This window comes from Lepidochelys kempii, chromosome 1 (assembly GCF_965140265.1).
Source record: "Lepidochelys kempii isolate rLepKem1 chromosome 1, rLepKem1.hap2, whole genome shotgun sequence".
Taxonomy (NCBI): domain Eukaryota; kingdom Metazoa; phylum Chordata; order Testudines; family Cheloniidae; genus Lepidochelys; species Lepidochelys kempii.
Window position 1 is genome coordinate 226,783,027 of NC_133256.1, and position 16,002 is coordinate 226,799,028.

General features: G+C 40.9%; 1 protein-coding gene across 7 annotated transcripts in view; it reads right to left on the reverse strand.

Annotated features, from left to right (window-relative positions):
* PRR5 (proline rich 5) overlaps window positions 1-16,002 on the reverse strand; it is a 130,563-nt gene that overhangs the window by 68,052 nt on the left and 46,509 nt on the right. For 2 of the 7 annotated variants that reach the window (XM_073316435.1, XM_073316414.1), the window contains one exon: window positions 5,200-5,313. The exons of 1 other annotated variant lie outside the window; for it this stretch is intronic. In XM_073316435.1, coding sequence (XP_073172536.1) covers window positions 5,200-5,303 — 104 coding nt within the window. In that variant the 5' untranslated portion in view covers window positions 5,304-5,313. Of the gene's footprint in view, window positions 1-5,199; window positions 5,454-5,732; window positions 5,757-14,973; window positions 15,061-16,002 lie in introns of those variants that run through there. 4 more of the 7 variants (XM_073316396.1, XM_073316404.1, XM_073316425.1 and 1 more) reach the window with 3 other exon arrangements.

The following is a 16,002-nucleotide window of genomic DNA, read 5'->3' on the forward strand; positions in this document are numbered from 1 at the left end:
TGTACAACAGGGTCGGGTTTACCAAATTTTCTGACTGGAAAAAAGGTTGAGAAATTTCTGGTATTACACAACTTTTTGTTTCCAAATTTAAACTAATTAGTCTGAAAAAAAGGTGAACCAAAGAAAAAATGGTCAAACTGAAAATGAAATATTTAGAAATTGTAAAAAAAAAAAAAAAAAAAATTTTGATTGACTCAAAATAAAACTGGTTTTTCAGGTTTTGAATATTTTCAAGATTTCTAGTTTTCATCCTGATTCGATACAGGAAAAAAGGTCAAACTCTTGAAAACATTCACAGATGGGAAAACTATTTCTCATCCAACTCTATTGATTAACTTAGTTTGAAATTTGACCACCTGTTCATTTTGACCACCACCTTTTCACTTTATATTTCCAAACAAAGGTGTGTAAATGAGTTTTTGTTTGTGCACATTTTTAGGCAATTGCTAGTCTGTAAATGAATACCGAATTCATATGCAAAGAAGGGTATGAGAGAGTACACCCAAGTATTCGGTAATTGCTATTTGTAATTCTCGTGTTCAAAAAGTTCCAGTTAAACAATCAGTGAACAAAAACAGTACCATGTGAATCTCACTAAAAGTCAAGGGGACTTAAGCTTCTAAGTGCATAAATCACTTTTGAGCTTCTAAGTCACTTTGGTACTTCTGAAAATTGTGCTCAAAGGGAACAATTTGCAAACACCCATTGACAAACAACTTAATTTCAGTCTAACATTTAATGAAAATAAATGAATTTATTAAACAGAAAGTCTTCAAAGTGCTTTACAACCATTCATTCATTAACTGCATCAATTGTAAACCCACTTGTGAGGGAGATGAACATTATTATCCCTATTTTGCAGATGGGGAAACTGAGGCACAGAGGGTTAAGAAGCTTCCCCAAATTGAAACAAAAAGAGTTAGTGTCGGAGTCAGGAGTAGAAGTAAGGAGTTTTGGGCTCCCATTTGTTCCTGTGTTCAAACCAAACTCTCTCTCTAAGGGGATCCCATTGAGAAGGTTCGGGAAGAAGGAGCTAAGTCAATACAAATACTGTATATCTGAATAATTAGCCAATGTGGGAAAGGGAAGAATGTCCTAACAAAACTGAAAGCTCAGTACTTTCAGTTTGACACATTTCAAGGTTTCTTTCATTAGTAAAGCCCTGCTGTAATCAGAAAAGACAGGGATTTTTAATTAAAGATGAAACATTGCACCCTCCACAGAGCACTACTTAATGGCAAGCTACTGTGCATACTATATTCCTGCAAACACTAATTCAGGTTGTTCTTAATAATGTTTCTCAGCTTGGATTTACTGTTGATTTCATTATTGTAAGAAACATCTCCTCCTCCTCCTTATATTTTGGCTTATTTTATTCACTACCTCCTACTTCAACTTGTCATCATTTTCCCTTTTTTTCCTAACACCAAGGAGAATATATGTCATTTCACGATAGGCTTTTCCACAGCAGAACCCAACCAGTATTAACCACTGATTAGGCAGTCAATGCCAGCTAAGTCATAAAGAAAACCGCTCTTTGGATTTCCTTTGCCCTCAGAGGGGCCCCACCTTGGCTATCAGATTATAAAGATTATAAACCTTGGGTTTCTCAGTCCAATCGGTTTAGTCAGTATTCAGCCCTCTTTACTGCTGCAGCAGAAAACAAGCAGTTGAAGATAATGCCTGTAAAAGAACCTAAATTATTTTAATCCAATGCAAAGTTTGTGAGCTCTCATGAAGTTGTACTGTTCAATTATGCAGCTGCTAGTTGCTAGTTAACATGTGTTGGCTCGCTGGTGAGTTGGTACACACTGCTTTTGGGGATCATGGGACAGCAGGGACAGAAGAGGCTGTGCCCACAAAGTCCAGTTTGCGTAGTAGTAGGCAGAAGCTCAACAGTGCCTTACTTCCATTTGATTTGACAGTTTCATGCTGTTTTACAGTACTGTAGCTGCGGAGATGAAGGAAAATCCCTGCAGAGGAAGAAACCTTGCTAGGAATGCAATGTGCCAGCAGGGAGCTGGGCAATGACAGACATGGAACCAGTCTCCTGTAATTTGCCCTCACCTAGCTACAAAGGGCAGAATTCACCCTGTCAAAAATACAATCCCAAGGGTTTAAGCGGATATCAACATAGAAGACTTAATGAAGGACATTTTGCCGGACAGTTCATTTTGGCACATGAAGTAGCCAAAACTCTACTTCTGGAGCAGGCAGCATGGGCTCAAAAGTGGGTGACACAGCCAGAAAATGGTCTGTGGGGAGGATGACTAGAGAGAGCACTGACTTGAGTGGCTCTCTTCTGAAGCTCCCACTGGCAAAGCTTATAGAGAACCTTGGGAAAACTAAATGTGGCCTCCCACAGTACTCTGACACAGGGCAGAGTCAGGGTCATTGCCTGTCCTCCCAAAGGATGAGTATCCTCTCTTGAGCAATGGGTTTGGCTGGAGCAGGGGCATTCTGAGGGGTTGTATTTCACACCTCCCTGCATCAGCTTTACTGAATCAGGCTCATAGCCTCTTGCAAACACACACACCCACAAACTGCCACCCAGGCACAGATGCTAAAGTTAAGGGGGAAATGGCAGCTAACGTTTAACCATAATAGATTCTGGCTTGATGAAAATGGAAGGCATTTCTGGTGCTTCCTATCACTTCCCTGATTAGTAAGAATGTTTAATAGTTCACTGATTGAAATAGCAGAAATCGTTCTCCTATAAGGAAGGCAGTACCTTTCCGTAAGCCAAAGGATAATGTCTGAGGACAGTACTTAGAAATGCTTTTGTTAAACAAGGCACTTTTGTTTTACAGAAAACCAAACCAAACCCAAGGAACTAAACAAACAAAACACATGCATGGCAAAGGTTTTCAAAAGTAACCAGTTATTCTGGGTGACCCAAACCTTAGGTGCCCAACTGGAGATGCCTTAAAAAAGTTCCTGAGTCCTGCGTTTCAGAGAGTGCTGAACACCTGCACTCTGAAAATCAGGCCCCTTTTTAAAGTGTCTCGGGTTGGGCACCTACACTTTGAGTCACCCAAAGTCACAGGTCGCTTTTCAAAATCTTGCATTTTTTTTGGGTCACATCTGAAAATCTTAACCAGATTTCAGAGAATTGTTTCAGAGTATGAATAGCTAACCCATTACTGAAGCCTCAACTGTCCTGAGATGAAATTATGAAGATAAATTTTACAGAGTGTGTAGAGTATCTGCTAAGGTACTGAGATCCTTAAAGCCAAGACAGGATATGAAGTGCATTAAGTTGCAAGAAAAAGCTACGTTTATCCCCTTGCTTTGCTGCAGAGTGGCCTTCTATTATTTACTATGAAATGCAGAGCCTGCACGTAGGCTGCAGTCTCTAAATATCACTCATGTTTTGTAATATTTATCACGACTTCAGAGCACCTTGGCACACATACACAGATGCTCACTCTGTCTGCAGAATTAAGCAGTGTGGGTCTTACAAAGCAGCATCTCCACTGGCTTCTCCAGAGGGATTTCAAAGATGCATGCTATGGAAGTTCAGGATGCCAGTGTATTCACAGCTAAGGGAAAGATGACTCATGGCAAAAACGAAAGGTCGGTCACTGAGTTCACAAACCAGTCAAGCAATTACTCACACATGCATGGTTAAACAATACATGATGCGTGATTGATTAAATGCACAAGAGATCTAACAAGTCTCCCACACACAGATGGCAAATACCCATTGGTCATAACTGTACCCACCTTTTCCAAATTCAAAAATAAATAAATAAATATATATATGACCCCATCTTAACTGACCAGTTCTTGGACTGTGTTTTGCACCAACAGCAGAGACAGCAAATGTGAACAGATTTGCCTTTTCTCAGTGCTCATGCAGCACCACAAGTCCCCTTCCATACCATCCCCTAAACCCTCCCTATCCAACTAGGCCAGGCAGCCACCCCCTCTCCTTTCAAATCCGTCCTGACAACTCACTTCTCCCAGGAGTCCCATAAATGCTAATCCCTGCCAGTGAAAGCTGTCAGCACACCATTATGAAAAAGTTCCGAGGACCCTATACTCACACCAAGCAGTATTTTACTCTGCAAATAGCCTTACTGTTTCCCGTGGGACAACCGGCCAAGTGAAGTACTACTCAACCTGAGTAAGGGTGGCAGTATCAGATCTTGAATTAACACCCTCATCTGGGTCTCTCTGTGCATGCTTGTGTTATTTAAGATGCAAGCTTCTCAGGGCTGGGACAGTGTCTCCTTCGCGTCTTGTATTGTTATAATGCCTAACAAGCTGCTCGCACTTAAAGGATGGATCGAAGCACAGTCATAGTGATAGATGTGATTTTTTTTGGAATCTTTTTTGCACAATGACACAATCCTATTAGGAAATTGGTTCTCCTGGACGCTCCAGTGATTTCTATCTTGCTGTAAATATATCTTAGTGCTTTTAAAAATACCTATCAGTAACATTTTCCAAAAGCGCCTAAGTCCCATTTTCAAAAAATTGACTTAAGGCCAGCTTTTTAAAAGGTGTTTAGGCACTTTGATTTTAATGGGAGTTAGGCACCTAAACACCTTTAAAAATCTGCGCCTTAGGCACCTAGCAGTCAATGTCTCAATTAAAGTCAATGGGACTTAGGTTCTCAAACGCCTAAGTCACTCACTTTGGAAAATGTTCCCCTAAGTTACTTGAAAATGTTCCGCTATATATTTTGACAAACAGCGATAGACATAGAAATCATACACCAAAAAAAGTAAACCTGATGGATTATTTTCCCCCTTCCAAAACATACAGAAAGCACAGCAAAGCAGAATATACAGAGAGACACTTTTAAACAAAACCAAATCAACCTTGAACTAAAATGTCTAGCAAGGTGTAAGAACATATTTGTATGTTGGTGCTTTGAAAAAAGTTCCTGCCGGTCAGAATAGGTTGAACCATCTTCAGGAGGGCAAGTCTATTTTTCTGTCGGCATTCAGAGAAAGGTTAATAGCAGCCTCAAAGAGTTGCTTCTGTCTGTTACATGTAACCAGAGACACGTTTAGTAATACATTAATGCAGAAGCCAATGTGTTGTTACATTCCTGAAATAAAGTACGGTTAGGAACAAACTATCCCAGACTGTGAAACAAAGAGAGGGTAATTGTGGAATTAATCATGCCAGCTGCTGTCGGAGAGCTTAGAGGCTCCAGGTGAGGAAGTGCATCGAGCAAGACCTTACCTGTTCCAAGTAGCGTTGGAGCAGGCCCGTCGCTGCTGGGTCCCCCGCTCATCCAAGGCTGCCTGCTCTCTCTTGCCCAGATCACTGAGGCTGGGCGAACTCATGAACTTCAACCTGCGAAGAGTCCTCATGGTCAAATGTGTGTTTGTGCGTGGCAGCTACAGATACACCATCCTTTTTACACACACACAAGCGCAGCTGGAGCAGCAGCAGCAATGCGAGCAGTTCTCTCCGTTTGTTGTTCAAAAAAGAAACTTAAAAAAAAAAAAAAGAAGAGAGAACCAGTCTCTACAGAGCACACCTCTGCCAGCAAGAAAACAAACCTTTAATCAGATCAACTGTGATGTCATAAACCGTGGTTAATAATTTCTCCAGTCCTTTAAAAAAATTAAAGCCAAACTTCTTGCTGCTGCTTTAACAGTTTGCTGGATCCCCTTTAAACCAGCAGCTGCCCAAAGTGGAAAGATTTCCCCTTCCCCCAGCCCCTGTGCACCAAAAATGAAGAGTCTCATTCAACATGCTGCATACTCCACCTGTCATGGGAATTGCTTCTTTTCTCAGTCAACTGTTTTTTTGAGGTTTTTCCCCCCAGCCCTCTCTCTTCACTCATAACTGGAAATGAAATCAGAGGGCAATGGAAAAAAACAACAACCAACCAATACTGACGCACTGAGACTTTATTGGAAAGTTTCATAACTCCCTATGCCCTGCCACGTTACAATACTTACACACACATATTCACGCGCACACACACACACACACGGCACAAACCTACTGTTTGCCTCAGAGGCTGTTTAAGCTGAAAGCATCTGATAAGCCACAAGAGAGAGAGTATTAAAAAAAAGAAAGAAAAATGAATACAGACCAAAAAGTAGAAACTGGTGCTTTCATTTTGAGGAACTTCAGAGGATAAATAAAGTGAACATGAGAATTAACTATTTGGGATTTCTTAATTTTTTTAAACTGAAATAACAGCTTCACAATCCGGGGCATGACTAGTCTCAACAAAAGCCCCAGTTCAGTTATCTTCAAAGGGATGAACATCCTGCTCTCTCTGACACTGTAATATTTATGAAAATGATGCTGGAAGATCCTAGCCAATGTCTGACTTGTTGCACCAAGATTTTGTTTCAAATCACAAATGTTTTCATTATCAGTTAAGTACTGACGGACCTTTGTAACAAGATTTCTATAAAGAAAATAGCTTGTAATATAGCATCAGGTTGGACATGCATCAGGTGAGCATGATTAGACAACACTTGGGGCCAGATTCATGTTAGTAACAGATTACTCATCAAACAGCCCAACTTAAACCAAAAGGACTACTCGCAGAGTAAGATACTATTCAGCATAAGGGTATCAGAATTTGGACCTTCTTGTGGGATAAAATTGCACAGAACATTTATAATTATTTGTTTCATTTGTTTTTCTTGTATATGAATGTCAGCTGCCTAGATCTGTGAATACATTTAGAGTATATGTAGGCTTGGAAGGATTCAATTTTTATTATCAAATGTCAGTAAACATCAATTTCACCATACACACGTAAACTGATGAAAAAATAGTTCCATCGATACTTATCAAAATGTACAGAAGAAAAATGCTACTTGAGAACTTAGAGTTTGATTTAAGGATATTTACTTTGCATATTTTGACGTGTGATGTTGACAATCTGTGTTTTAACGGTTACAAACATTAACTTTCTGAATCTTAATGTCTACTGTCATTAAATAATTATTGCCTGCCCTGCCCATTGTCTGACACCCCCACCCATAATTTCCTACAACTGTAAACAATAAAAAGAGAAAAAATGCTTAAAAATAAACATTGATATTATCCTTCAAATTCTGCCATACCTAAGTATATGTATGTCTTTAATAACAAATTAATATAAGTTAGAGGAGTGAAAACAGATTTTGAAATTCACAGATGCCGTATCTGAATCAGTCATTTGTAAGCGCTGTCAAAATCTGAATTTATTTATTCCTTCTCCGCCCTGCCCCTGCCTGAAATTTGACTCAGCTTTTTGCATATTGTTTGTGGGGGGAGGGGGCGTTGATCAGATATCACAAGGAAAAAAAACACATTTTATCTTGGGCTAATATTAATGGTCAAGCGAAGACTGGGTTTAATTTTCTGTTGGCTGCCCCTCCCACCCAAAATACTTGATGTATGGGAGAAGGGCATCATAATGTATAAAACAGAAAAATTCATTTAAGACAAAGATCTAAATCTAACCTACCTTTGTACAAAGACTTGTACAAAGACTTGTACTCTGTTTGAGGGGTTTAAACGTTTGGAACAAAAACAATTCACCATGTACAAGGAAGCAAAGGGAAAACACCCACAACAGTATATCACTGAATTCTAAACAATGAGATAGCTTCTACAGCATATAAATCAGTGATCTAAAACAGATAAATCAGAACCCTGTTTGTTCAAATAGGGTGAAGGACATTTGATTTATCTGGATGAACAAAGAGGGAAATTGGGAAACATAATTTGTATTAAGGTAAGTTTTTCTGGTGAGGTGGTTCAGCTAAGCAAGGATTTACTCTGTTTAATTAAATGACTATCTGATAACCTGGTTAATCTGTGCTAATGTAATTCTGCCTTGTTTCAGTTTCTAATCTCCTTTGGAGGCAAACATTTACCGCTTCTCACCTGCTGTGAATTTGATAGGTTTTACAAAATGTGGATTAAATCTTTCTTGGAATTTTAGTTCCTTCTCCTTTCTTGACAGCACAAGAAAGCTTGCAACTGCACATTGGTTATGCCTGTATATTAGCTATTAGCAATTCTTTTAATGCAATGATCATTTTAAAACTCCTCTCTCAATTGCTTTTCTTCCTTTGAATGCTCCACTTGCTTACTTAAGTAATCTCAGTGCTTGTGATATGTTTTCAACTGCCCAGAGGAAGTGCTGCTGAAAAAAGCAGTACCCAGCATCACACTAAACCTTGGAAACTTGCTAACAGAAGGAAAACAGCTCTCATTCTGTAACTTCAAATTCCACATCAATAGCTGAACTGCACTCACTTCTATCCAACAGTCTCAATAACTGGCCTCTGCTTTTGAATACTACATTCAAAGTCTGTGTTACACACAAAGCAAACCACAAGGGATGAGAATCATTTCTACTTCCACTACAGTTTTCTCTGTTCAGTAGAAGTGGGCAGGCTTTGTTTACACTCCTTCTCCCTCCCACTAACATGGAATCTATGCGTCCACCTGATCAAATGTTGATTTACAGATAAGCTACTTTGCTTTCAATGAAGATTGCCTACATTCATAACAACAGAAAGGTATTTAGCACTTACATGGCACCTTTCAGTCACAGAGCTCAATCACTTTATAAGCACTAACTAAGGGCTTGTCTACCTGGTGTAAAAACAGAGTAGCTAGTGTGCTTTAAATTAACCTCCTAGTTTACTTCACTAACAGCCCCATGTAGACAAGTCCTAATTCCGCCTGAAAGCCCCTGGGAATTAGGCAAAATGTATTATACCCATTTAAAATTAAGCACACAGGGGAAAGCCCAAGATCACACAGTGAGCCAGAGCACAGTTGTGAATAGAACCCAAGAGTTCTAATTCCCAGTCCCATACTCTAGCCACTGGCTGCTAGGCCATGAAGCTGCATGCTAGGAAGAGAATAGTGCCACCTGGCGTAAGAGGCAGAGAGGAAGGAAGGTATGGTTAGGAGAGAGGGGAGGAGTGCTCCCTGGCTGACTTTGGCTGCATCTACTCTTAAAAAGTGGTGTGTAGACTACAGGGACTACACATGTACCTTGCAAAGGCTCTAGCAGCAGGGAAAGGGTCCCACAGTGGGGAAACGCTTTGGCAGCAGGCCCTTCCTTGCTGCCAGGGACTTTCCCCACTTCCTCACTGCTGGATCCTACGCTGCTAAATGCAGCATACTACGCTACTAAAAACAGTAGCATATAGGTGGGAGGCACTGCCTGGCATGTACAGAGCCACACAGGAGCTCTCTGGGCATTCAGGTGTGTAGGAAGCTTTACTCACCTAAGCTGTACCTCTCCATCTATACTATTTACACACATGCTAGCTGGGTGTGCAGTGTCTCTACACTACACACTGCTGTAAGTATAGCTGTAGCCTTTGAGAGATAAAAGGACGGGGTGCTGCCATTGCTCTGCAACCTCTTACTAAAAAAGCAGCAGCCCCCAAAACCCCACTCAATTCAGAATAAAGGGTTTAAATAGAAGGGACTTTCTGAAGGCTTAAGTATTGCACAAGAGCAGGGATGAGATCACCAAAACCAACTAGTGACACAGGAAAGGGAGGGGAGTTGCCATGGCTCCATAATGAATAATTAATTAATCTTAAACACAAACAACAAAACCTGGCACTTTATACAGCCAAGCCCCCCCCCTCCCCCATCCCCCAAGTACTTCACAGACATTAAGTAATTCAATCCCAGCTCACAGCCGTGAAGCAGGTAAGTATTACTGTCCCTTTTTAACTCACATGGGACTGCAGCCTAAAGGTTAAGTGACTTGACCAACACCACACAGCGAGGTGGTCGCAGAGTAGGAATTGAACCCTTGAGTCCAGTCTCCTATGCTAACAAAAAAACACAACACTGCCACTCAGCCATTCTTCTTGGTCTGATATTCGGAAACCTATTCTTCTCTCCAGGAGGATCCAATCTGTGACTGTGCATGGGTGGATTCCAGAGCTTGCACAAAACCCTAATGAAGTCAATGGGACTTGGTGTGAGTGCAGGGGTCTGTTCACAATGAGTCACTTGCAGGACCAGGATCTAAAAAATCCACTTTGATATAGAGTAATGACAGTTATGTGAGTTTATTGAAGGGAGACTAGTCTCCCAGTACACGTGGACAGTCCTAGATGATTTGCATTGTTGCTGCAGTCCAGTGCCAGGGCCCTGCATGGAAAATAGTTAAAAAAAAAAAAAATCACTGAAGTACTACCCTAAAGCGTATCTATTCTTCGTAGAATATGTTACTTTGCAACTGAATGCTGTATTTTAATTATAGTATTGCCAATCCCAAAGATTCAAAAATCTTGAGTCAGGTTTTCCCCCACAAAGAAATCATGAGATTAATTTAAAAATAATAAATATTGGGTTCTTTTTATTTGCCTTTTAGCTTTTGAGCTTTTTGGATACAATTGGGTCACATTTTCAAGCTTTTCTGAACCACCAAGTGGGCCATAAACTTTGGTTTTTTGGTACTTTTAAAAAGTACCAAGGTGAGATTTTCATATTATTCACATGGCTCCAGGAGCAGGAGCTTTATCAAACACTCCAAATATCAGGAGATTCACAATGAAATAAAAGCAAGCTGACAACTGTGTTGGGCCAAATTCTCCCCTCAGTTCCAAGCATGCCACCACAATGACAACGTAACACAGCAGTGATATTGATGCATGTATGGGAACATAACTCAGAACAGAATTTGCCCTGTCAGTTATTTCATTAGAGATTTGCAGGGTCTTTTTAATTAAATATTGGCATTAGAGAAAGATATCTTTTTAATTCATAAAAAAAATACAAATTCCTTTTATTTTCCCCACGTTTTAGGGGGAGTTGGGGGAGAAAGGGGAATTACCCTAGAAATGCTGATTATTCTTTTGAGTACAACTAAATAACAGAAAGTTGAACGCCACCTCTTTACAGAAAATAGTTAAAAACCCCACTAGACGAATGCACTTTTAGATTTTATAAACCAGACAGCCCAACTGAGAACATGCCTCAACATATGCCAAAGCCAAGGAATTAGCCTTCTGAAAAACCACACTTCTTAAAGGCACAGTGCATCTTGTTCCACCAGCAGTCAGCAGATGAAAGGGGAAAGAAAACTCTGCTTGGCAGGAAGAAGGAGTGGAAGCACTATAACTCTGAACACATCAACTCTTTTGAGATAATCTCCCCTTAATGCTCCCTTGTTGGTAGGAAAAAAAGAACAGTTGAGAGTAAGGAAAGTACAAAACCAAATTTGCAACTAGTCCATGATAAAGAACCTGGAAATAAAGGCAGCTCACTAGGGCAGATCCTGCTGTCATTTACCACGGCTGGTCCTAGGATAGCAATAAAGTGCTACTGTAGAGAGTGGCTTGTCCTCTGATTCATCACTTTCTAACCTCAGCTCTATTCCCGTAACTCCCTGGAGCTCTTTGCAGAGCCCCACATGAGGGGCTTTTGCCTAGTCATGGTGGGAGCAGGGAGAGACTTTGCTGCACAGGTGGCATCTGCCTTCCAGCCAAGCAGGAGGAAATGAGCCTGTGAAGGATCCCCTCCACTGATGTCATTAGAGGGGACAGTCTGGGTCATGCTGCCATTTTGCACTAACTTTTATAACTGCAACCACTCTTTAAACATATTAGATGTGTTCCTCAATTGGTCCAAGTCAGTGCAGCTCCACTGACTTCCATCAGGCTACATCAATTTACCTCACATGAGGATCTGGCTCATTATTAGTGTCTGTGAGAAAACGTATTGGGACACTACCAAGTAAACAGCCAGGGTTCTGGATATAAGAATACTCTTCACTTTTTAAAAACAAAATTATTGTACGTGCACAAATGAACAAGCTCTATGAGCACAAAAGTGGAGAAATGTGGTCTAGCACAACAGTTGGACTTAAAGGCCATGGATTCCTAAATTCCTGTTCCAGCTCTGGACACTCTCTATGGCTTTAGGCTCTCACGTAATTTTTCTGCCTCAGTTTCTCCATCCATAAAATGTGATAATACATACCAGATTCACAGGCCAGCTGAAAGGATGTAAGGATTGAGCCCTGATCCTGCACTGCCAACTGCACAGATGAACCCTCTACTGGGTAAAGCCCCCTTTCACCTTAGTGAGGCTCTACATGGCTGCAGGTTCTACGCTCTTCGTTCATAGTGCTGCACTGAAGCCTAACACCTTAAACTTGTCGCTTACTTTGTTTGTACAGTGCCTAGCACAATGGGGTCCAGATCTCTGATGAGGTCCCTACACTCAACCATAATACAATACAAATAAAATAAATACATAAAAATGACTGTAAAACATCCATAGCTAAAATTTCCATTAAATCCCTTTTCATTCCCCAAATAGCAATTTTGGGCTGATATTTAAAGTGTGCAACACATAATTGCTAGTTCTCTTCTGCGCCAACCCCTCCACCCAGGAAATATTCTGACTGAATAAGAATCAGGCCATGTTCCTGAAGCTGTTGTCTGTTACGTTGCAACCAAAAAGTGCCAAGTGTTTCCATCAAGGGGCAATGCCAGCAGCTCTTCTGTTTGCTCATTATCTCCTTGTAGGGTTTGAGAATTAAAGTGAGAGTTGTAATTGGAATGAACATGGTGGAATGTTACAGGAGGAAGAGGAAGTGAAGATCAGTGCCTTAGTCTGCATCATCTATGTCATTTGTAATTCTCCTTATCATCCTTCACTTTAATAACTTACAGAGGGGTTTCTTTATCAGCACTAAGACCTCTGGGCAGCACCAATTCAAGGTCTCAGTGCTACCCACTCACCCAAAGCCACTGTAGTACAACCCATTCTAAACTGTGTAAATGGTATGAATGGCAAACCAAGCACATGGCTTTGTTAATAAATGGAATATAAAGTGATACATAAACTGATGTTTCAAAGTTCTGTCCAATAAATAACTGCATTATTTAAAATGTTTTTTATCTGTTTTTACAAGATCATGGTATAGTAGAAAAATAATCTTAAAAAGCAACTAAGATAATAATGTTTATGATTTTTTTCAAATGCTGTGTGAATTCTTTCAAAAATTGCTTACCATGCATGATATTAATAGGATCTCTGAACATTATGACCTTGATGTAGCAGTTCAAGTATCATTGTACTATCTTCTACAGTTATACATGGTACAGTGCCTTCCAAATATATGAATCCTGGGAGATCTGAGCTGTGTGCTGTGCCGCATTACCCTTCTTACATCCAAACAATTCTGATTCAAGGTCTTCCAAGAAGGCTCTGATTATCTTGGTGACCTTCCAAGACAAAGATCCCACTTTGGTAAATAGCTGAGTTTCTAATAAGTTGCAGTGGTAGCCAGCCGTTAACAGCATGAAAGCATGTTCATATGAGAATTATTGGAAATACAGGCCCTCTTTAAGATTACTGCCAATCCCCATGAGAAATTCAAGTAGGTCAGCACAGTACTAACCAATGAAGTGGGAGCACTTCATATTTTTTGTCTCAAAGTATAAAGGACACTTTGAGTTTCTTTTTCTGGGTCCCATAGTGCTTTTCCTTAAAAGTACTTTAGCTTTCTGGAACAAAGTGCAGAGTACTACAAGAGCTACGAAAGCCTGGCCATCAATCTGGATTAGTTTTTTAGAACATATATAATTTCCCTTTGGCCTTGGAAAGATTTATTTTTCAAAAGCAAAGCTACATTTGAGAATAGTCTGCGTGAAGGATGGCCTATGAGGAAAGTACAGCTTCTACTGAACCCTCTTTTATAAATGAAACCAAACATTTTAAAACTTACCAAAGAAGTCTTGCTTCTTGAAGAGACCAACTCCAAAATGGCAGCCACAAGCAGTGTGGTGAGATTTTGCAACTCCTGCAGTGCAGGATGTGGTATGCCACATTTTAAAGTGATGACCTTGTACAACCATTTCATACAAATGATACCACCCACAGGATTTTAGCCTAACTTACAGCACCTATATATAGGTTAAATAATAACTACAGAGCAAAATGCTGGTGCTCAAAATACCAAAGGTAAGAAAGAAAGACTCACACAACTGATTTTAAACTTCCACATTTGAATCTTTCATGTTCCCTGATGTCACAATATTAGCAGATCTCATTTTCTGTGGCATCCCAGCATGTACTGTGGTCATCATGTCACACCACTAACGAAGCTCAAGAAAAGCCCACATCTCACTTTGAGAGGGTCAGGTAAGAGCTGGAAATTTAGAAAACTATACAACAAGGTTTGTGAAAATTCTTAACAATGCCTTTGGCTGTGTTTGTCAATTTACACAACTATCTGATCCCTCCTTCCCACACCTTAGGCCCAGCCTCAAGCCTCAAACTCCAGTCACATGTCACAGTGGCTGACAGTGTAGTGCATATATGGTCAGTATTGTGCATACTAAGTTGTCATTCAGAGTGGAAGCCAGTGTCAACATCAGGGTACATGGAGAAGAAGAAAAAGAAGAAAAAAAAAAGCCTGGAAGAAAACCTGCTTTTCTGTAAGTTCCAATCCTGCATTTTTATCCAGGGAGCAGAACTTCCTCTCTCACAGAGAAACCCAAGTGTGGAAGCCTGAGGAGGTGAAGAAAACTCTATGAGGTTTCCCGGCTGGAGCTTGACATAGATTGTTCAGTCAGGCAGAGGAGAGGATTCTCCTACCCGTTAAAGGACAACTGGTTTAGGTCCTCGTGCCCTCTATAAAATGAACACAGCCTCCCTTCTAATCCTTTCCTTCAGCCCTGGGACTGGGGAAAGGCAGTAACCCCACACCTTTCTGTGCAGGATGGGGGACAGCAAAGTATGGAGATGTCCATGGTTCCTGGGAAGGGGAAATTTCTCCCCAAAAGGAATTCTCTCAGAAGTTACTGGTAAGAGCCAGATTCTGATACCCTTATTCCCCTTGGATAGCATCTTCCTCGCTGAACAGTCCCACTGAAATGGAGGAAAGTACTACTCACAATGAGTAGGGGGCTCAGAATCTGGCTCTTAATTTGTTAAACATACGTAGCTGCTCTGTCTTTAAAGACATTGTCAAGTAATTTGGTACCACATTTAACTGACCTTTACATTTTCAAGCTGATATATTTAAGTCACTGGAGGGTGGGAAGCATTCTTCAATCCTGAGAAATTTGTGGCTTGTGCCAATTTCTAAAGCAAAACCAGACAAACCAATTAGAATTAGTTTACATCTTTAAAAATGCAGCTGTGCTGAGTGACAAGTTTCAGTCTGATGATATCTGAAGTGGCTAGGATATTAAATGACAAACATGATTAAACACCAAATAGGAGGGTTTAGGAAGGGAAGTCTAGCAGATCCTTACTTACAGCAGTGCTACTGGGCTCCACGACTATGCTATTTCATACACCCATATGACAGGGTGTGCAGTCATAAAAAAGCCACACACATAAGACGCAGGCTTGTAGCACCTAACAATTAGAGCAGGAGTTTTTAAGACCCTATACCCTGCCCTTACTTGTTTTATAAGAAAAACTAATTTAAAGAGACAACAATAAGTACCTTTTTGTCAAATGGGTTTTAACTTTTTATTTGGCTCCCCGCTGTTTATAAAATCTACTTAGAAGTTTAAAACTAGTATTTCTTTCCTGGTCTATTTAGTCCTTTTCTTTCTGTTGAGCATCATCTGATCCATGTAAACCTCACTGGTGCGCACTAATGGTTCCCTAGCAGCACCCTTTAACATACCAGTTTAGAAACCACACACTCTTCAGTGCACGTTACTCCACTGTGTAGATCAGGGATTCTCAAACTCCATTGCACCATGACCCTCTTCTGACAACAAAAATTACTACATGACCCGAGGAGGGGGCACCAAAGCCAGAGCCTGCCCAAGCCTCACTGCCCCAGGCAGGGGGACCAAAGCCAAAGCCCGATCCCCACCATCCCAGCGCGGGAGGGGGGCGGGCACAAAGCTGAAGTCCTCCCCAGGCAGAAGGCCTGTAACCTGTGCCCCGCCACCCAGGGCAGAACCCTCAGGCTTTGGCTTCAGCCCCAGGTGGTGGGGCTTGGGCTTCACCTCTGGCCCTGGGCCTCAGGAAGTCTAAGCCAGCCCTTGCGACCCCATTAAAATG